We start from the raw sequence: 22,485 nt of genomic DNA, 5'->3' as shown, positions 1-22,485 counted from the left end.
TTCCTATTAAGTTTTATGTGCTGTTCATATATTCTGGAAATCAAGCCCTTGTCAGTCTCATCTTTTGCAAATATTCTCTCCAATTCCATAGGTTGTCTTTTTGTTCTGCTTATGGTTTCCTTTGTTGTACAAAAGCTTGTAAGTTTAATTAGGTCCCATTTGTTTATTTTTGCTTTTATTTCTGTTGCCTGGAGACTACCCTAGGAGAACATTGCTAAGATTTATGTGAGAAAATATTTTGCCTATAATTTCTTTTTTTTTGAGGGGGTCTTATTTATTTATTTATGTTTAATTGAAGTACAGTCAGCTACAATGTATCAATCTATAGTGTACAGCACAATATCCCAGTTATGCATATACATGCATACATTCACATATTTTCCACTAGAAGTTATTACAAGATATTGAACATAGTTCCTGGTGCTATATAGAGGAACCTTTTTTAAAATCTATTTTTATGTATAGTGGCTAACACTTGTAAATCTCAAACTCCCAAATTTATCCCTTCCCACACCCTTTCCCCAGTAACCATAAGATTGTTTACTAAGTCTACAAATCTGTTTCTGTTTTGTAGATGAATTCATAGTGTCCCTTTTTTTTCAGATTCCAAATATGAGTGATATCATGTGGCATTTTTCTTTCTTTTTCTTGCTTACTTCACTTAGAATGACATTCTCCAAGACCATCCATGTTGCTGCAAATGGCATTGTTTTATTCTTTTTTATGACAGAGTAGTATTACCTTGTGTAAATATTCCACAACTTCTTTGTCCAGTCATCTGTTGATGGACATTTAGGTTGCTTCTATGTCTTGGCTATTGTATATATCGCTGCTATAAACATTGGGGTGCATGTATCTTTTCACATTAGAGTTCCCTCTGGATATATACCCAGGAGTGGGATTGTTGGATTGAATGGTAAATCTAATCCTAGTCTTTTGAGGAATCTCCATACTGCTTTCCATAATGTCTGCATCAAACTGCATTCCCACCAGCAGTGTAGGAAGATTCCTTTTTCTCCACAGCCTCTCCAGTATTTATCGTTAGTGGACTTTTGAATGATGGCCATTCTGAATGGTGTGAGGTGATACTTCATTGTAGTTTTGATTTGCATTTCTCTGATAATTAGTGATATTGAGCATTTTTTCACATACCTATTGACCATTCGTATGTCTTCATTGGAGAACTGCTTGTTTAGGTCCTTCTGCCCATTTTTCGATTGGGTTGTATTTTGTTATTAAGTTGTATGATCTATTTATATATTCTGGAAATTAAGCCTTTGTCAGTTGCATTATTTGAAAATATTTTCTCCCATTCCTTAGGTTGTCATTTTGTTTTGCTTATGACTATGTTTTTTTCTAGGAGTTTTATAGTGTCTTGTCTTATATTTAAGTCTTTATGATATTTTGAGTTTATTTTTGTGTATGGTGTGAGGGAGTGATCTAATTTCATTGATGTACATGTGGCTGTCCAGTTTCCCAACACCCCTTGTAAAGAGACTATCTTTTCTCCATGGTTTTTCTTGCCGTCTTTGTCAAAGATTAATTGACTGTAAGTGTGTGGGTTTTTTTCTGGGCTCTCTATTCTTTTCCATTGATCCTTTATGTCTGTTTTTGTGCCAATACCACACTGTTTTGATTACTGTAGTTCTGTATTATTTCCTGAAGTCTTGGAGGGTTATTCTTCTAACCTCATTCTTTTTCTTCAGTATTGCTTTGGCAATTTTGGATCTTCTGTGATTCCATATAAATTTTAGGATTACTTTTTCTAGTTTTGTGAAAAATGTCTGGGGTAATTTGATAGGGATTATATTAAATCTGTAGATTGCTTTGGGCAATGTGGCCATTTTAACAATATTAATTCTTCCAGTCCAAGAGTATGGGATATCTTTCTATTTCTTTAAATTATCTTTAATTTCCTTAGTCAGTGTTTTGTAGTTCCCCAAGTATAAGTCTTTTACCTCCTTGGTCAGGTTTTTTCCTAAGTATTTTTTATGTGATTTTAAAAGGGATTTTTTTTTAGTTTCATTTTCTGATATTTCTTTGCTGATGTGAAAAAATGCAACTGACTTCTGTATGTTAATCTTGTAATAGATGTTCATTTTACTGCTCTACCTGCATTGCCAACCCTGAGCCCTGAATTGACACGTGTACCAAATATTCCAGGTCTCCAAACAACTAGTTCAATTCAGACAGTATTTCCTGAAGTACACCTCAGACAAGGTACTCTGGTGGGATATAAAGATAAATAAAAGGCGGCCTTTACTCTCAAAGAATTTGCAATTGTAGGGAAGGAGACAAAAACCACACAAGTCTAAGACAAGATTTAATGTGCTATTGCCATAGAAGTGATGTTATCAATTACATACCTAATGTAATCTTTAGCCCTGTGCTAAGTACTATATGGTACACATGGTAAGTGTGTGATTGTTAATGATGCTTAAACACTCCATATGTCAGTAAAGGGGGAAATTGTACGGGCTATAGTGGTGAAAGTTTTGAAGAAGCAGCAGGACTTTAGCTAGATGTTATTAGGATGAGTAACATCTGGATAGATGCTAAGAAGACGGACATTGCATTCCATGTAAGAAGTATGACTTGACAGTGGTAAGAACACTGAGGAAGCCGTCCATTCTTACGTACTGGGTAGGTGTTGTGGGTTGTGAGCAGTAATCTTAGAGAAGATATGGCCAGATAGTAGAGGACTTTGTAGATTTGCTACAGTAGGAAATAGCTATTAATTTTATGGTCTTGAGTCATATTGATGTAATGAAAGAGAAATTTTGGAAAGATTACTCAGGTACTAGTGTATAGGATGGATTGAAATTTGGAGATGTGGGAAAGAGCAGTAGATAGTTGACCATATGTCACAGTGGTTTCAGGAGTGATGGTAACATTAGAAATGGAGAGGAAGGATTAAAGCCAGAAGACATTTTAAATAACTGGAAATAGTCCCAGAGACTAGAGAGATCTGGGAGTCATTCATATAGAGATGGCAGTTAAGCCCATGAGAGGTACAAGAGAGAATTAAAGGAGAGAATAAAGCCAGGGAAAGGAAATAAAATGTAAAATTTGGAATCACCTAAGCAATGCTGACATGCATCCATGTGGACAAGGAAATGAATGGAAAAAAGAAAGTCAGAGGGCAAGAATAAAACTTAAGAGGACACATAATTCAGGGAAGAGCATCACAAAAATACTGTGAATGAAAGTATTGCCCTGTTTTACAAATGAAAAAGCTGGGGCTAAGGGGGTAATGTCACTTATATGAGGCAATAAAGCAGTCACAACTCAACCTAAATTCTTTGAGATTCCACATTGTGTCCATTTGCCTACTCTTCCCAATCTCTGAGAACCAATGGCTACAAAGAAGTGTTCATATACTGTTATGGTCACTTCCCATGGTATCAAAGGTTTATGTGGAAACATAGGATTTTAAAGGAAGAGAAGAGATCTAGGACAAGACAAGAGGAGAACCAGAGCTGAGCCAGTATACACTAAGACTAAAATGACATCATTCTTGGTTCAAGTAAACACTGCAGCACAGGCAAAAACAGCAGGTGGGGGTGGTGAAAGCAGTATAGGTGCAAATGGTAGAAGGAGAAATAAATTGTTTTTCTAAATTCTGCATTTGTCTCCGATTATGCAGACCCTGATTTTTTGAAGTATCTGCATTCTTTCAGTTTAGTCCTCGCCAGGTGATGACTCTACCTTTGAAGCCTTAGCATAGTGTCCTCCAGAAGTGAAACCACGAAAGAAGTTGATCATTGAGTTTTTCAGCTCAATGTCTGCAAGCTTCATTTTAATTCAAATAATTCCTGGGAGGAAGTGTTCTGGGCCAAATATGAGTGTGGATTACAGTGGTAAAGAGTAAAAGAAACCCATTTAGCAGAATACTAAATGCCAGTTTCTGAAAAGGAGCATTGCCAAACCATACCTACAAAGTTCTGAGACAGCCAACCATCAGGAAGAAACAGCAAGGCAAATAGTGCTTTGAAATTCCAGAATTGCCTTTTACACTTATCGATCACTTTCTTGGTAGAAGTGTATCAGTAAGATGAGATGTATGCTCAAGCACTTGCTGCCTCTTTTTCTCTTTGAGTTGTTTGATGGCTGAAGAGCTGGGCCAATACAACTGCTCTCTGTTCAGACTTAAGGGCAAAAATGCCCTAAGTCCAGGATTCCAAGCAAAACAGAATGTTATGCCTACCACAGAGCCATGATTCCAAAGACAGATATTCTTAGAGCCACCTTTTACTTTTCCACTCTTCCTGGAAGAAAGCAGCTTTGTCTCTGTAATCTGCCTGGTTAACCCAGTGGCTTGAGAGTTTACCAGCCTGCTATGGCAAGGGTAACCCACCCTGCCCTGGCTGGCCTCTATCCACTGGGATCCAGACCTCACACTTATAGGAACACTCTGAATAGCACATTGATTTCATAAAGGAGAATGTACTAAGCAGAAACTGTAAAGGACAACCACTGTCAGCTTTTCTTAATCTCAAAATGTCAAGAACATTATTCTGCAAGGAATATAAAGAAAGTGATTATCTGTACATTAAGCAAGCTGATTCAGAGTGTACCTTGCTCCCTAAAAGCCTGTTGATTGGAAACAAGAACAATTGTACCATAAATGATGTTTCTTGTTAATTCCAAAGTCTCTTATTGTCTAGATACAGCATTCCTTTTTAGAAACACACCAACACCTAAACTACTACAACAACTATCTCAGTTATGTCCAATGTAATAACAAGACAAAGTAACTTTGTGAGTAGCAAGACCCTAAACATTCCATTAAAGCCAAGTGATGTTGAGCTGTCATCACAGCTATTTAAATCAAATGTTAGCCACTATTATAGATCAGATAATGTGGATAAATAAAATGATTTTAGTTCATAGTACAGCAGGTTGACTATGGAATGGGAATACCTGGAATGATTACAAATGCTTCACTATAGCACATCAGTCTTTAGATATTTGCAGATGTCCGCCGCCTTTGGGAATTGTACATGAAGAAAATATGCCAATGAATGAATACCCACCCATACAAGAGAAATGGACATTTGATCACCATCATATTTCAACCTTACAGATTATGCGGAAGGAACATCATCTCTTGCTGTGGAAACAGAAACATAGCACTTTTCACACTTCCTGCATCTCTCGAAAAGGTCAGTATTCTGACAGATGCACATAGAGCGCTGCCTGGACTGCTAAGAGTCAGTTCTGAGAGCTAGAAAAGAGTAAGTTCTCACCTTGGCAAACAAGATGTTAACTTTTTCATTCTTGTATTATTCATATAAACAGAAGTTCTATACATAATTTCCCTGTTTAATGTACTGGAAAAAATGCCCTTACTCCCTACAAACTCACACTATTCACTTTGGCTAAAAGACCTACATATCCAGGAACAGCCAAACATCTTGTTTGGGTTATTTACCTTCAGATTATGAATTATAATCCATGTCCTGGTGCATTTTGGGTCTCTGAAATGATATAGATTACAAATAGGTTCTTTTTGCCTGACTCCATTATGTCAGTTAATAACCTACTCTTACCCACTCACGGGCAAAAAGCACTGTCCTTATACTCCAACTCTCCCAAAATGCTACTAATTTGTTTATCAGTGGTAGGCAGCCTTATACATTGGATTCTCTTTGGTCTAGTGAAAAGCTAAACAGCCTTCTTTTTGCAACATTCACAGGTAAATAAACCCAAGGCAATTCAGTATTAAAAGGAAATTTTTAGTAATAGAAATACTGTGGAGCTCGAAGCTCTGATCTGATAACCCTTTCAATTCTATTTCCATGAAAAAGCTGGCAATAATTCAGGAACATATTAATCTGTAGGTTCTCAAGTCTTCATTTCTTTCCCTTCCAGACCCCTTCTGTGTATCAGTATAGATACTAAGACCTTGTATATGCCAGCCACTTTGCTGTGTACTTGATATATATTATCTCATTTAATCCTCACATCAACTCTGTGAGGTGACTGTTAGTATTCCCATTTTACTTATGAGAAAATTGAAATCCAGAGAAGTTAAACCACATATCTAGCTAGTAAGTGGATAACCTAAGATTGCAACCCAAGACTGTCTGGGGAAAGGGAAAGATCATGCCCTTTCCACTATAGCACTACATTTAAAAACCTGACTTGGGATATTTACTGTGCACCTTCACTTATAATTAAAGGTTAAAAAGAAGGAAGAATTAAATTTGTCTTCTTATCCAAAGCCCCAATAAAATGTGTGATGTTTAAATAAGACAGTGTATGGTAGTAGTATCTAGATTTCAGTTATCCATGGTGCTTATCTCTCATTTTCTTATTTGACATTTTACATGTTAACAAATGTTAAAGGGAAGAAAAGTTCTCTGGTGAAATTAAGAAACCTTGTATCAAAATTAGAGAGTTGTCTTTAGAATAAGAATGATGCTAATGAGTTTTGTGACTTCCAAGATGAGGATGTAGTAGACCTCTGAACTTACTTGACCTTATTTTCTTGTGTGCAGATCATGGAACCTTATATTTAGTGCAGTACTTGTCAAGATTTATAATACACTAAGGAACTCTGTGAATCCCCAAAAGTGGAATAAGTTTTTTCCAAACCTATATGACAAAGTAACCCTTTTATTCAGAATATCTTGGGTAAATATTAAGACATAAAATATATTTTGATATGATTCCCTCAATAAGCAAAATTGCCTTTAAGCAATGCTTCCCAGGGCATTCTGTTCAAATAAATTAAGTGATTAATTTTGTGGGAACAACAGTCATATTTTAATAATAATAGAAAAATGTTTGGGAATACAGGAGGGAAGAGTTTTAATGTATATAATTACTGCAGTGGTGTTTGTAAAAGCTCTAAATGGAAAACAACTTGAATGTCTACCAATAGGAGAATGGTTGAATAAGTTATGTATGTCTAAATTTAGTACATATTTTATACATATTTTCCTTTGTTTTCTTCTGAAAAGTTTTAAAATTAAAGAAAAGTATAAAAGATAAAGTGAATACCCATCTATATACAAATTAGAATTAATAAATGCTAACATTTTTTCACTTTGTCTCTACTTTTTATATATGAAAAATAAATTTATTGCCATAAATTTTACACAAAAAAGCACTGATTCTAGGTGATATTTTCTTCAAAATGCAAAGAAAACTTGGAGAAACATTTGCAAAATATATAACACACAGAATTTAACATTCTGTATTTGCAAAGATCTTGTAAATCAGTAAGAAAAAGAACACAGCAGTCAGAAAATATGCAAAGGTTGAAAACAATCAACAAAATAAAAGTTAAAATGAAGAATAAACATGAAAATTATTCAGCTTCACTAGAAAGAAATGCAAATTAAAATAACTCAAAATTTCAATTTTTGCCTACTAAAGCAGCCAATTCCTGTAAGTTGGAGTACCTAATGTTGGCAAGAATATGTTGAAACAGGTGCTTTTATATATTGCTGATGTTAGGTTAAATTCACAGATAATTTTTGAGGGCAAAATATATAACATATAAAAACCTTAAATTGTTCATGCAATTTTATCTGATAACTCCATTTTGGGAATATATTTTAATGAAATAATCAAAGATCTGTGTAACTATTCATCATCAACTTATTATAATAGCAGAATATTGGAAACAAAACTAAATATCTAACAATAGAGGAGTGGTGAAATAAATTACTAAATCATTATGATGAACTATGTACAACTAATTATTTTGAAGAATAATTAATAAGGTTATGTGAAAAAGCTGTATCAGTGCAGTTTAATTCTAAAAGTACACTTTAATCAGTTTTATTGAGATACAATTCATATACCATATAATTTGACTTTTTACAGTGTACAATTCAGTAGTTTTTAGGATATTCACATTTATGCAACCATCACCACAATCAGTTTTGCAATACTGTTATTGCCCCAAAAAGAAACCCCATATTCATTAGCAGTCACTCCCCATTCCTCCACTCCCACCCCTAGGAAACTACTAATCTACTTTCTGTTTCTATAGATTTGCCTATTCTGGACATTACATATAATCCATGATTCCGAGAATCATATGATATGTGGTCTTCTGGGAGAAAACATTTATAAATCAAATATTTGATAGGAGACTTGAATGCAGAATATATAAAGAACTCTTACAATTCTATATTCAAAAGAAAATCCAATATTTTTAATAGGTAAAGTGTCTGGATAGACATTTCTCCATATCAAAATGATCAATAAGCACATGAAAAGATGCGTAACATCATTAGCCATTAGGGAATGCAAATCAAAACTGTGAGATACCGTGTAATATCTACTATGATGGCTATAATACAAAAGACAGATAATAAGAAGTGTTGGTGAGGACGTGGAGAAGTTGGAACCCTCATACACTTCTGGTGGGAGTGTAAAATGGTGCAATTACTTTGGAAAACAGTTTGGCTGTCCTTCAATATGTTATATATAGCATTACCATATGCCCTAGTAATTCCACTCCTCAGTATATAACCAAGAGAAATGAAAACATATATCCAAAAAAATCTACTACATAAATGTTCACAGCAACATTATTCATAATAGCTAAGAAGTGGAAATAACTCTAATATCCATCTACTGATGAATAGATAAATAAAATGTGGTATATCCATACAATGGAATGCTATTTGGCAACCAAAAGAATACATGCTACAACATGCAATGAACCTTGAAAACATTATAAAATTACATGTTTAATTTTAATTTTAACACTTTCAAGTATTAAAATGTATCTACATAGGAAGGAAAACACTGAAAGGAATTATACCAAAAATATTAGTAACAACAAATATTTTACATAGGTTACTTCCTTCTCTATCAAGCCTTAACACTTCAACCTCTCTCTTGTCAATATTCTTTTCTCCCTAACTCCATTGCCTTAGCCAGCAAAAATCTAAATTCCAGATTCAATCCAGCTGTCTGTCTTCTCCATTTCTACACCCAGGCTGCTGAGAACTACTACAAAAATAACACAACTGATTATAAATACTGATTGAAAATGACTACAAATAACACACATTTGTGACCTCCAACCTAAACTGGCCTGATAAGTCTTCACTATTTACCAGTAGTTATTTCATCTATTAACCACAACTTCATATAATCTCTCATATGGCTCCTATCCCATTTCATAATGAAAGTCTTAAACATGAAATAGAGCTACAAAGGAAATAAAAAGTCACTCAAATTGGAAAAGAAGTAAAACTATCTATTTGTAGATGACGTGATTGTCTACATAGATAATGTAAAGAATCTACAAAAACTCCTAGAACTAATGAGTGAGTTTAGCAAGTTCACAGCACATAGGCTCAATGCACAAACATCAGTTGTGTTTCTATACACTAGCAATGCACAACTGGGAAACCAAAATCAAAAACACAATTTACAATAATGCCAAGAAATTAAAAAACTAGATATAAATCATATACAATATCTGTATGCTGAAACTTACAAAACACTGATGAGAAAGACCATGGAAGATCCAAATAAACAGAGATACATGCTATGCTTATGGATCAGAAGACTCGATATAGTTAAGATGTCAATACTCCCCAAATTGATAGGCAGGTTTAATGTAATCCTAATTAGAGATAGACAAGCTGACACTAAAAGTTATGTGGAAAAGTAATGGAACTAAAGGAACTAGATAGCCAAAACAATTCTGAAAAAAAAGTGAAGGTGTCAAACTGTCCCATTTTAAGACATACTGTAAAGCTACATAGTCAAGACAGTGTGGTATTAGCAAAAGGATAGACCCATAAACCAATGGAACAGAATAAAAAATAAAACACAGAAGTAGACCCATATAAAGATACTCAACTGATTTTTATACAAAGATACAATGGTAATTCAATGGAGAAAATAAAATCTTCAATGAATAGTGCCAAAATAACTGGACATACTACACCACTACACCTCATAACATATACAAAATTTAACTCAAAATGGATCATAGATCTATATGTAAATGTACAACTATAAAAATCTTAGAAGAAAATGTAGGAGAAAATCTTTATCAGTTTGAATTGGCAAATCATTCTTAGATATGACATCAAAAGTAAGATAAATAAAAGAAAAAATTTACAAATTGGATTTCAACAAAATTAAAAATGTATCCTCTGAGAATAACATTGTTAAGAGAATAAAAAGCCAAACCACTGACTGGGAGAAAATATTTGTAAAACAGACATCTGATAAATGACTTGTATCCAGAATATGTAAAGTGCTCTAAAAGCTCAAAAATAAGAAAACACACAAAAAAATGAGCAAAAATTTGAATGGACATTTCACCTAAGAAGTGGAAATAAGCATAAGAAAAGATGCTTGATGGGGTGGCCCAGATGGCAGAGTAGGAAGACCCTGAACTCATCTTCTCCCATGGACACACCAAAATTACAATTACTTACATATCAGCTATGTACGAGAATGACTTGAAGACCAGCAGAAAAGATTTCCCACAACTAAAGACATAAAGAAGGAACCACAACTAAATGGGTAGGAGGGGCAGAGACCCAGTATAATCAGGACCCACACCCCCTGGTCAGCCACCCACAAATGGGAAGAATTTCACAATCACAGAAATCCTCCTCAAGGAGCAAGGGGTCTGAACTCCATATCAAGCTCCCCAGCCTGGGATCTGGCACTGGGAAGACAAGCTCCCAGAACATCTGAATTACATTGAAAACTAGCAGGACTTAAGTTAAAGGACTTAGGAAGGCTATAAAAAACAGACTCTGCTTTTAAAGGGCACATGCAAAATCTTACACACTCCAAGTCCCACGGCAGAGGCAGTAGTTTGAAAGGAGCGTGGGTCAGAACCACTTGATGATCATGTAGAAAGTCCTGAAGAGACAGGGGGCAACTGCTACTCACTTTTGGGAACAGAGACAGTGGCAGCAGCCATTCTGAGGACCTCATTCTGCCATGATAGCAGCAGCACTGTCAAACGCCATTTTAGAATCCTCCCATCAGCTTGTTAGCAATGGGGACTCAGCCCCTCCCACCATCAGGCTGGCACTAGCACTGAGCATCCCCAAGCCGCACAGACAAACACAGGGAGATCCAGCCTCACCCACTAGCAAGCTGGCAGCAGCTTCACACCCTCCTGGGCCACACAGCCAACCATGTGGGAAGCCTATCTCACCCTTCAGTGGGCCCACAGCCACTGCACAGGGCACGGCCTCACAGCCAACCAGACTGGGATCAAGACCTACCCACCAGCACACCCACAGTAGTTGGCCCTGCCACAACAGAAAGTCACATGCAACCCACATAGGGGGCACCCCTAGAGCATATAGCACTGGTGACCAGAGGAAGCATACCACTGGACCCAATAGGACATCTCCTACATAAGGTCACTTTTCCAAGATCAGCAATCATAACCAACCTACTAAATACACAGAAATAAAAACAGCAAATTAGGCAAAATGAAGTGACAGAAAAAATACATTCCAAACAAAGGAACAAGATAAAACCCCAGAAGAACTTAATGAAATGGAGAAAAGCAATCTGCCTGATTAAAAACTTCAAGGTTATTATCAAAAACATGCTCAAAAACTTGGGAGAAGAATGTACGATCACAGTGAAAATTTCAACAAAGAGAAAATATAAAGAAGAATCAAACACAGCTAAAGAATACAATAACTGAAATAAAAAAATACTAGGAGTCAATAGATTAGGTAACACAGAGGAATGGATCAGTGATCTAGATGACAGAGTAGTGGAAATCATACAAGCTGAATAGGAAAATAAAAAAAATAAGAATAGTTTGAGACCTCTGAGACAACATCAAGCATACTACCATCACATTATAGGGATCCCAGAAAGAGAAGAGATATAGAAAAGGGGTCAGAGAACTTATCTGAAGGAATAATAGCTGAAAACTTGCATAACATGGGAAAGGAAACAGACATCCAGATTCAGGAAGTACAGAGAGTCCAAAACAAGATGAATGCAACGTGGTCCACATCAAGACACATTATAATTAAATAGCAAGATTAAAATAGAGAATCTTAAAAGCAGAAAGAGAAAGCAACATACAAGGGAACTCTCATAACACTATCAGCTGACTTTTCAGCAGAAACCACAGGCCAAAAGGGATTGGCATAATATATTCAAAGTGATGAAGGGGAAAAAGCTACAACCGACAATACTCTGAGAAGTTCTCATTCAAATTGGAAGGAGTGATAAAAAGTTTTACAGACAAGCAAAAGTTAAAAGAGTTCAGCACCACTAAACCGGTTTTACAAGAAATGTTAAAGGGACTTCTCTAAGCAAAAAAAGGCCATAACTAGAAATGTGAAAACTATGAAAGGAAAAGTCTCACTGATTAAGGCAAACATGCACACAGTATAGGGAGTAGAATAATCACTTATAAAGCTAATAGGGAGTTAAAAGACCCAAGTAGTAAAATCATCTATATCCACAATAAGTAGTTATGGGATACACAAAACAAAAAAGGAATAGAATATGATGCCAAAAACATTAAACGCTGGGGGTGGGTAAGAGTAAAAATGTAGGGCGGTTAGAATGTTTGGACTTAAGAGATCATCAACTTAAAATAATCATATATAGAGAAAGAGGTTGTTATATGTGAACCTCATGGTGACCACAAACCAAAAACCTTTAATAGATATGTACACAAAAAAGAGAAAGGAATCCAAACATAACACTAAGGATAGTCATTAAATTATAAGGGGAGACAGCAAAGGAAGAAAAGAACAACAAAAAAAAGGCCTACAAAACAACCTGAAAACAATGAACAAAATGGCAGTAAGTACATACCTATCAATAATTACTTTAAATGTAGATGGATTAAATGCTCCAATCTAAAAACATAGAGTGGCTGAATGGATTTTAAAAAAAAAAAGACCCATATATATGTTGCCTACAAGAGGCTCACTTCAGATCTAAAGACAGACTGAAAGGGAGGAGCTGGAAAAGGTATCCCATGTAAATGGAAACGAAAAGAAACCTGGGGTAGCAACACTTACATCAGAGAAAATAGACTTTAAAACAAAGACTGTAACAAGAGACAAAGACATCACATAATGATAAAGGGATCAATTCAACAGAGATATACCAGTTGTAAATTTATATGTACCCAAGATAAGCAAACCTACATACATAAAGCAAACATTAAGAAACGTAAAGGAGAAACTGAAAATAATTCAATAACAGTAGAGGATTTTAACACCCCATTTACATCAATGGACAGATCATCCAGACAGAAAATCAATAAAGAAACACTGGCCTTAAATATGAATATGGTCAATAATATTGTAATAACTTTGCATGGAGACAAATGGTTACTAGACTTATCATGGTGATAATTTCATAAGGTATGCAAATGTTGAATCACTATGTAGTACTCTTGAAATCAACATAATGTTGTACATCAACTTTATTTCAATTAAAAATAAATTAAAATAAATAAAATAAAAATTGATTGTGAATATTCTCTGAAATTAGTGCCAAAAGTCTTTGTTAAAATATAAATGAAGGGTCATTCATATTTGAAAATTGGTAGTATGACAATGGAGTTAGTTTCAAAATATAGATATCCATTGGGGAGATAAAAAAGAAAAGATGCTCAATATCACTAGCCATTAGGAAAATGCAAATTAAAACGACAAGGAGTTTCCTTTACACCCATATTGGAATAGGTAATTTTTTTCACACGGTGATAAGTGCAAGTTCTGAGAAGGATGCAGGACAGTGAGAATTATCATACATTTCTGGTGGGAATGCAAAATAGCACAGGTACTCTGGAAAACACTTCTTCATAAAGTTTCTTATAAAGTTAATCATACACTTTACTATATGACCCAGTAATCCTACTCCTGATTACTTCCCCTAGAAAATGAAAACCTATTTTCATACAAAAATTTGTATATGAATGGTTATAGCAGCTTTATTTATACCAGCCCAAACCTGAGAAACAAAAACAAATTCCTTCAGTGGGTGAAAGGTTAAACAAAGTATACTACTCAGCAATCAAAAGTAATGAACAATTGATACTCATAGAAACATAGATGAACCTAAAATGCATTATGCTAAGTGAAAAAGCCCAGTTCATAGCATAAGGAATATAGTCAATAATATTATAATAAACTTCGTGTGATGCATAATCTATAAAAATATCAAATCACTATGTTGTACACCTGAAACTAATATAATATTGTAAGTCAACTATACTTCAATTTTAGAAACAAAAAATATCTTTAAAAGGCTATGTGCTGTATAATTCCATTTTTATGAAATTTTGGAAAAGGAAAAAATATATAGAGAGAAAACAGATAAGTGATTGCCAGGTTTAGGGATCAGAGAATGTTCTACATTCTATCTGAGATGATGGTTACCAGATTCTATCATGTGTAAAAGCTCACAGAACTATAAACCAAACAAAAGTTAATTTTACTGTATTTTAATTTAAAGTTAAAAAAATAAAGCAAAAAAAATTTTAAATCTTTTCTCATGCTTCTCTGGAACTTCCTACATGCTTCTTTCCAGCATCTTCCCAGTGTCTTCCCAAATTTTCCTAGGTTTTCTCCTGACCATCACATAAATCTACTCATTCCTTAGGGAATCTATCCATTCCTTGGCTAAAGGGCATATATATGCTGATAACTATTAAGTATGTATTTCCAGCCCACCACTCTTTCCTGAGCTCCAGACCTGAATAACTCAGTGCCTTTCAACTTCATTCACCCAAAAATCCATTTCCTGTTTTTGTTCCTTTTCCTTCATCCCCCTCCACCTACGTCTAATTATTCACCAAGGTGAGTTGATTGTACTTCCAAAATATCTCTGGAAGCTGTATACTCTTCCTTATTCTGATTACCATGACCCCAGACCATCTGTCATCTATATTACTGCAATAGCCTTTTAACTGTTTTTCCTGCCTCCAATCATGCCCTTCTTCCAGTCCATTCTTCATATTGCAACTAGAATGATAAAAAACAAAAATCTGTGTAATGGCTCTTTCTTTGGTTTCAGCACAGTATGAGCTCCTTAACATGGTTTACAATAAGCTGTTTTATGATCCAGCCCCTGTTCATCTTCCCAGGTTCATCTCTCTTAATTCTCACCTCCCAAGGTTTCTCTCCACTAGTTCTATCCCCATACTTGTACACCTCGACTTCTTTCAGTCCCTCAAACATGCCCCTGCTGTTTCCCATGATTGGGATACTTCCTCAGCAACCTCCCACCTCCTCCATTCCAGTCTCCTTCAGTTCCTTCAGTAGTATTTATTCTCTAGGAGTCAGTGTCCACATCATTTACTCAGGGTATATCACTGACTGATGTCCCTTCTGGGTGCTACCATAATAATGTTATGAGATCTCTTTATTCTGTGCTATAATAGCTAACTTACTTTTCTATCTCTGAAACTAGATTGTAAGCTCCTTGAGGGCAGTCCTTGTGTCTTGTTCACATTTTAGTGCCAGCCTCTAATACAGCAGCTGGCACAAGGTAAGTATTCAGTAAATATTTATTGAATTACTAAATGAGAAGGAGAAGGGATGGAAAACAGTCTCTGAGATTATAGATTATTTTTATTTATCCTTTTCTATATTTTCCAAATCTTCTATGATGAGTATGAATTGCTTTTATAACAAAAATAACATATTAGAGATAACTTTTAAAGTATATTAAACATAATATAGAAGAGAAAAAACTATGATGAAAATTAAAATCACCCATAATCTCATCACCTAAAGATAACTTACATTAACATTTTGCTGTATCCCTTCCAATATTTTCTATGAATATGTTTTTAAACATTGAAATAGTATTGTGTTCAGTTTTGAATCTTCTTTTTTTCACTAATACAGAAAGTAATTTCCCATTATATCAAAGTACTGTTGTTTATTTAACCAGTTTTCTGCTGTCCAACATTAAAATTTTATCCAATTTTTCACTGTTATGAGTACGGCTGTCAGTAATATCATTGAACATAAATCTTTTTCCTTGTAGTCATTTTCTTACAGTAGGCTCCTAGAAGCAAAATTACTGGTAAGAATTTTTAAAGACTGTTAATATATATGGCCAAATTGTTTTCCAGAAAGCTTATACTAATAATAGCTGGTTGAGTGCCTACTATATGCCAGATATTATTTTAGGTAGATATTGTTATACTTATTTTACAGATGAAGAAACTAAGATCCATTGATGTTATTTGCCCAGAGTCACAGTGATAGCAAATAGCAAAACTAGAATTCAAATTCAGAATTGCCCAATTTCAAACCTTATGTTATTTCTTGTAAATTTATATATATATATATATATATATATATATATATATATATATATATATGCTATAGAAAGTGTGAAAAATACAAGTAGAAAGTAGAGGAAATGAAAATAAATTACCCGTGAATCCACCACTTTCAACAACTTAGTGTATTTCATCTGTCTTTTATAATTCCAGATAAAAGTTCTGGGTTAAAAATAATTATAATATTGTATATATAATTTTGCATCCTGCTTTTTTCACTTAACATTTTTCAATGCTGACCCATACTTTTCAAAAACATAATTTTAACAGTTGCATATTATTGTCAATGGATATTTAAAGTAGTTCAGCTCACTTGTGAATTTATTTTTTTCATTCCCAGGACACTTCCATCTCCCATGAGGCTTACAGAGTTCAATGTTGGGAACCATTCTAATCTTCAAAATAAGTCACCACGGTGGATTGCAAGCTTCACAATTTGAAAGCATTCATCAAATACTTGCTGTGCAGATCGATGTTTCAGGACTTTTCAAGTTATTTAATTTAATAACTGAACTCAACAATCTGGTAGCAGTTAATTCAAGCCAGTTGTTCCCTCACCAAATCTGTGAAAGCCTAAATGTAACATACATATCTTTCCAGAGGCTTTTCTTCATTCTACTTGTCAGGTAAAGGGGTATTCAGAAGACTTCCTTGGAGTCTTTACCTTCCCTAGAAAGACTGTTAATCATATCTATAGGGTCTTTGCTGTATTGAGGGGAATCAGATTGCTCTTGCTGCTTGTATACATGTGCATTTATAAGCACGCATATGTGCAGCATATTTACATAAAATTCTGCTGTGGTGGTGTGAAAATCAAGGTTTGAAAAATCTGAAATTTTTATTCAATCATATTTTCTTCCTAAATAGCTAATTTAAATATTTGCTAAGCTGTGAACACCTTCCCTATAAGAGGTGCCTAAAATTCAAGAGGGAGATTCAAAACACTGTGATCAAGGTCCTCGAATTGGGAATTGAACAACAATGTGAAACCTGTTCTCTGTCATAGAGGTATGGTGTTCCTGAAAGCACACAGCTAATACAGACGATCAGATTAGATAAGATTTCCACTTTATTTAACATAATGATTGGTATTTTAAAGACTTTTAATGCCAAGCTGTGGTAAAATTCTCCAATAACTTTTACTTTTTTCTCTGCTACCTAGCTTTATTTTAACCTTTATGAAACAAGAACTATAAGCCTAAGTTATGGACCATTGGTTTTGTTAAGGGGTTTAAGGGTGACTTTCATGTTTAATTACAATACTGTTAATAAGGTAAAGTTTCACAGTTGAAATTAGCCTAAGGATTAACACTAAAGATGTGTGTTTTCACAACAGGGATTAGTGTACAGATAGTGGAAACTGAATAGTAATATGTCAATTCTTTCTCTTTCTCTCTCTCTTTCTTTTTTAGTTTCAGTAGTAGTGTAGCCATTAAGATAGTTTACATCCATTTCCAAATTTATTTATAATAAGCCTTTCTTTTAGTCCTAGTGCCTGAATCAATGAGTATGGACACTAATGCTGCTTCTCTATAATAATAATAATACCTAAGGGTATTGACGGTTTTCATTTCTGTCAGTGCTCTAGAACCCAACTGCTAACAATAGAAGTCCCAACTCTTACATAAATTAGTGAAAGTTAGAGGCATCTTATTGATAGCAAGTTATTGAGCTCCTAGAGGGATGCTATGTTTGTGAAACTATTCCCCCTGAAACTTTTTGAGTAAAAAAGAGTGGTCTGCCACAAACAATTCAGTGTTCAGGCCCCAGTGGAGCTGTGAATGTGAGCAATCTAGCTACTTAAAGCAATGAAAGACCTGTTCATTTGGATCTTGTAGGTAATTTTGGTCAAGGTAAGACTTTCAGCATAAATTAAATGGATTGTAGTCAGCATTCCATTTGAGGGAATATTAGACATGACTAAATCTATTAGGGCCAGGGACTGTTTCTCAAACTCAGATGCTGAGAAGCAGCCTAGTAGACTATGCACACTGAGTTTCATGATGAAATCATGTATGTTCAGATAGGAAGATTTTTCCCCTTCCTCGTTCCCTTCAAAATACTCTCTTGCTTGGGTTTATCTTGAAAGCTTATTTGATCATCCATACTGTCTTATGTTTGCCAAGCCTTGCCTTATATTCATATAGAAATGCACCTCTCCTAAAGGTAGGGCCGTTGCCTACACCACAGCCAGTAGGCCTCAAAGCAATCCTTCCCTTTCCCATCCATCATCTTCTGCCTAGGATTTAGGCAGAGTAGCTGCTAACTATGATTCAAAGTCAGGAAGGAATCAAGAACTTGTTTGATGAATAGAGTGTATTAGCACTCAGGACTCATAGAAATCAGGTGATAAAAGACAGTGTCAGGAAACTACAAAGAAGCACTAGAAGGGTAAAGCTCAGGAAAGCTATAATGCAAAGATGATTATTTAATGTCTTACAGACTTAAACTGTCTTCAAAAGGCCAAATAAATCAGGGTTTTACCTGGGGGCTTAGGGAAATAAAGAAACCCTATTCCTATCTCTGAACCCTGATTCCACTAGTTTACAGACTCTGATACAACCTCATTATAAATCATTGAGTATTGACTTCTGCACCTAAACACCTCCCCAATTGGTTGACTACTTATAAAGAAGACAGAGAGGTTTGTTTGATAATTAGCATACCCTGATCTGGCTCCTTTGCTTGCTTTTCATTGGTGTTGTGTTCAGTAACCTTTGTGGGATCTCATTTCCCAATCTTTGGTACCTATCTTTTCCATTTGCAAAACAAAGACACTCATTGTTAGGATCCTACGGGTGAAAGGTGCTATGTAACTCCCCAGTGCTCTTATATATCCTTCATTGCAGGACTGGAATGAAAAGTATAACCAGACAGTATTTCTAAACAAATCAGTGTCCTCCTTTCTTTCTTTCATGCTCTCATTGCTGATTTGTTCTTGCAGAGCTTAGAGTACTTTATTAATGTTCCTTCTTTCACTCCAACAATGTCCTTGGAAAGAGGCAGAATAGAATTATTTTCCCCATGTAGAACCCAAAAAATTGAGGGCAGTGAAAGAAATGAAATGCTCTCCAAATGCACATAGCTGTCTGGGACAGAACTCAGTTGCTGTGTCCAGTGCGCTGCTAGAGTGACTTGTCTTCCTAGTACTGGAATAACCACAAAGAGGCTTAGAACACTGACAGCAATTAGGGTGAAACCACATTGCAGAAGAGTCCTACACTGTCCAGAATCTGAAAATATGAATTTATACATTTCTTATTTTGTATGTGATAGAAATGTAATATGTACCTCTTTCCCTCTCTGGCCCCATGTAACACATATATTTCAAACTATGTAGCATCAGCCAGTGCCATTATGTCTTCTGGCTCCCATAGAGCCCACTCTCAGGGCTATCTTTGCCAGAGAAAAGAATGTGCTTCCCCATGTTTATGCCAAATTATATGAAGTGTAGACACTGAGGCTAATGGAGATATAAGCACAATCCTAGCAGGTATGTTTTAAGAATATTGAATATACATTATTGTAACATGCATCTGAAATTGAACATGGCCCAAATCATAGGAATGTAACAGTCATGCAAAGCCTACCCCTTTCACCTCTCATTTTATACACACACTACCCCCCAAAGCAGGCTACCTGGTTATCAGGAGCAAAAAATTTAAAGGAATGAGTTTCTGTCCTCTCCTTGTAGAAAAATGTCCTACAGTCACTGCAAGTGAAAAACTTTCAATTCTTACATTCTAGAACTTCTGTTCTCAGAGTAACTAAAGTACTCAGTTGGTGCAAAAGACATGTTCTGTGCTTCTGTCAGGGTCACAGAAATTATGTGAGAAGATTGTTAGACGTCTCCACAAGTCTCATGTTCTTAGAAAATTCATGAATTCCATCCAATCAGTGGGAAATGGTTTATGAGGTATGATACATCTGCATTGCTTTAACCGTAGCTGTAATGCACCATATTAAATTATAGTCTTTTGCATGTAAGTATTATGTAATATAATAATGAACAGATGGCTCCTAATAGCATGCAATCCATGACTGTTTACTTCCCCAAAAGGGCTAGGGCTGTGTCCCCCACAGTGTTCAAAATTATTAAATGTATTCTTTGTAGCAGCCTGGTATTTGGCCATCAGCAGATTGAGTTAGACAATGAATGCAATATATCAGGAAATAGATTCTTAATAGGGAATGGTGTTAAAGTGAAAAAATAAGATAAGATGCATTTAAGGAATAATGGCTGTCATCTTGCTGGCTAAATCAGTAAAGGAATGCAGCAGGAAAGCTGGTACTGGGTCTTGGTAATATACAAAATGCATTGGAGAGCCAGAAAAAGAAAAGCACTGGGGACCTTAGTTGTTAAGCTCAAGTTGCCAACTTGCTACAAATCCTTTTTTTCCACCAATCTGCTCATAGTGTATATAGTATTCTTAAAACCATGTGTCTTGCTACAAAAATACTCATAAATACTGACCAGCTTTATCTTCCTATGTCTTTTATTAAAAGCATATGCATAAAATTGTCGTTTCTTTTATATATTATGGTAATGCTAACGTTGGCAAAGCCTAAAATTTCAGACAACTTTGATGGAACTTTCTATACGTCTTATTCATGGGTTTATAGTGGAGTTAATTCACTCCCAGGTTGATTGGTATGTATGGTATGTATACTCTTCTGTAACATCTTCCAGACACCCGTACCATCCCCATGCTCAGTATTTCTCTCTTATGATCCTATGTGGATGTGAGTTGGGAAATTAGCAGCAATGGCTTTTAGAACAGTGACTAGTCTAATGTCACTTAATCATGTTCAGTCACTGCTCAGCCTTACACACATTTATCTTTCCCTCTGTTATTGTGGTAAGTAAAAAGAAAAAGAAAGAATTTGTGTGCCTAAAGGTGATATGAACTCTGGTTTGCTTTTTCTTGCACTGAAAACTATGTTTATTATTCTCCAGATACATGTCACCTGAAGAAAGAATAAATGATCCTGAGAAAAGATTAAAGTGGTCCACTTGCTCCTAAGTTATACATAACCTTCAGAGAAATACTTGGAGTGACCCTTATTAAGTAAGCCTCAAATAAGGTTCCCTTTAACAGATGCTCCATTTGCACAAAAAATCCTTTTCAGACAGAATTAGTCAACAAGAAAGCAGAAGTCACTGAATGTGTAGGGCACTGAAAGCTGAAGTTTGGAACAATAATTGCTGACCATGACTAAATGATAATGGAAAACTTAAATCACTTCGGGGAGGCCCAACCCATAGAGGTCAGACTAAAACCAGAAAGAAGTATTTTATTCCAGCTAAGCTTAATTAAAAATTACTTACTCAAAACATCTCAGCTGAAAATCCCATTTCATTTATTCCAATGCATAAGCTTTAGTCTGCACCACAAGCACAATATAAAAAATTCAAATACTAGAAACAAAGGACAACTAATTTCTATCTAGATTGAGAAAAAGGCATAAAAGAGTAGACTTTTATACAAGAATCTTATTTAGGTAGAGGTTACTAAGGAAAGTCAAGGTATAGGCATTTAAAAGGAAGTTTTATTATAGATATAAATATATACATATGATGATTTATGCAGGAATATATAAACATAGAAAAGTATTTTCTTCATGTTATGAACAACAAAATTTACAAATTAATTTTCTCATCATATGCAGAGACATTGAAAATTTAGCTTCTCTTTAAATATTAAAATATTCACAGTAGTATAATGTTTCAATGTTTAGACTTCCAAGTCTACAAGGGTAGAAAATTTATGCTAGTAAAAAGTACATTTTAAGTAAATTTTTATTAAAAGTACTTGAATATGTTTCTGGTTTTAACAGAAATTTCACTCATAAATCTTAACTGAAATATTTGTACCAATTTTACAAAGTAACACAGTAGCAGGCCCAGACCCTGACAATGTTGGTGTTGACTTTAAAAAATGCACAACATGATAGTTGTGAGTTTAGTTTTATTTGGGGCTCACTGAGGACTATAACTCAGGAGGCAGCCTCTCAGATAGCTCTGAGGAACTTCTCTAAAGAGGTAGTGGGAAGGGGAGGGGTCAGTGTAAGTATATGATTTTGGTGAAGGGGGTACATGCAGTCAAACACACATTTCAGTAGAAGGTTGCTTCTAGTCACCAAGAGCAGATGCCTCCATTAATGGTTTTAGTACTTTTCTAGGTATG

General features: G+C 35.0%; 1 protein-coding gene across 4 annotated transcripts in view; it reads left to right on the top strand.

Moving 5' to 3' along the window:
* Positions 1-21,206, top strand: part of ZDHHC15 (zDHHC palmitoyltransferase 15) — a 111,359-nt gene extending 90,153 nt beyond the window's left edge. For 2 of the 4 annotated variants that reach the window (XM_006217166.4, XM_072955852.1), the window contains 2 exons: positions 5,087-5,165; positions 16,638-21,206. In XM_006217166.4, coding sequence (XP_006217228.1) covers positions 5,087-5,133 — 47 coding nt within the window. In that variant the 3' untranslated portion in view covers positions 5,134-5,165; positions 16,638-21,206. Of the gene's footprint in view, positions 1-5,086; positions 5,166-6,503; positions 6,596-16,637 lie in introns of those variants that run through there. The other 2 variants (XM_072955850.1, XM_072955851.1) reach the window with 2 other exon arrangements.
* Positions 21,207-22,485: the final 1,279 nt, after the last annotated feature.

Source organism: Vicugna pacos, chromosome X (genome assembly GCF_048564905.1).
Source record: "Vicugna pacos chromosome X, VicPac4, whole genome shotgun sequence".
NCBI lineage: Eukaryota > Metazoa > Chordata > Mammalia > Artiodactyla > Camelidae > Vicugna > Vicugna pacos.
Note: the sequence above shows the minus strand (reverse complement) of the source record. Positions and strands in the feature narration are given on the sequence as shown.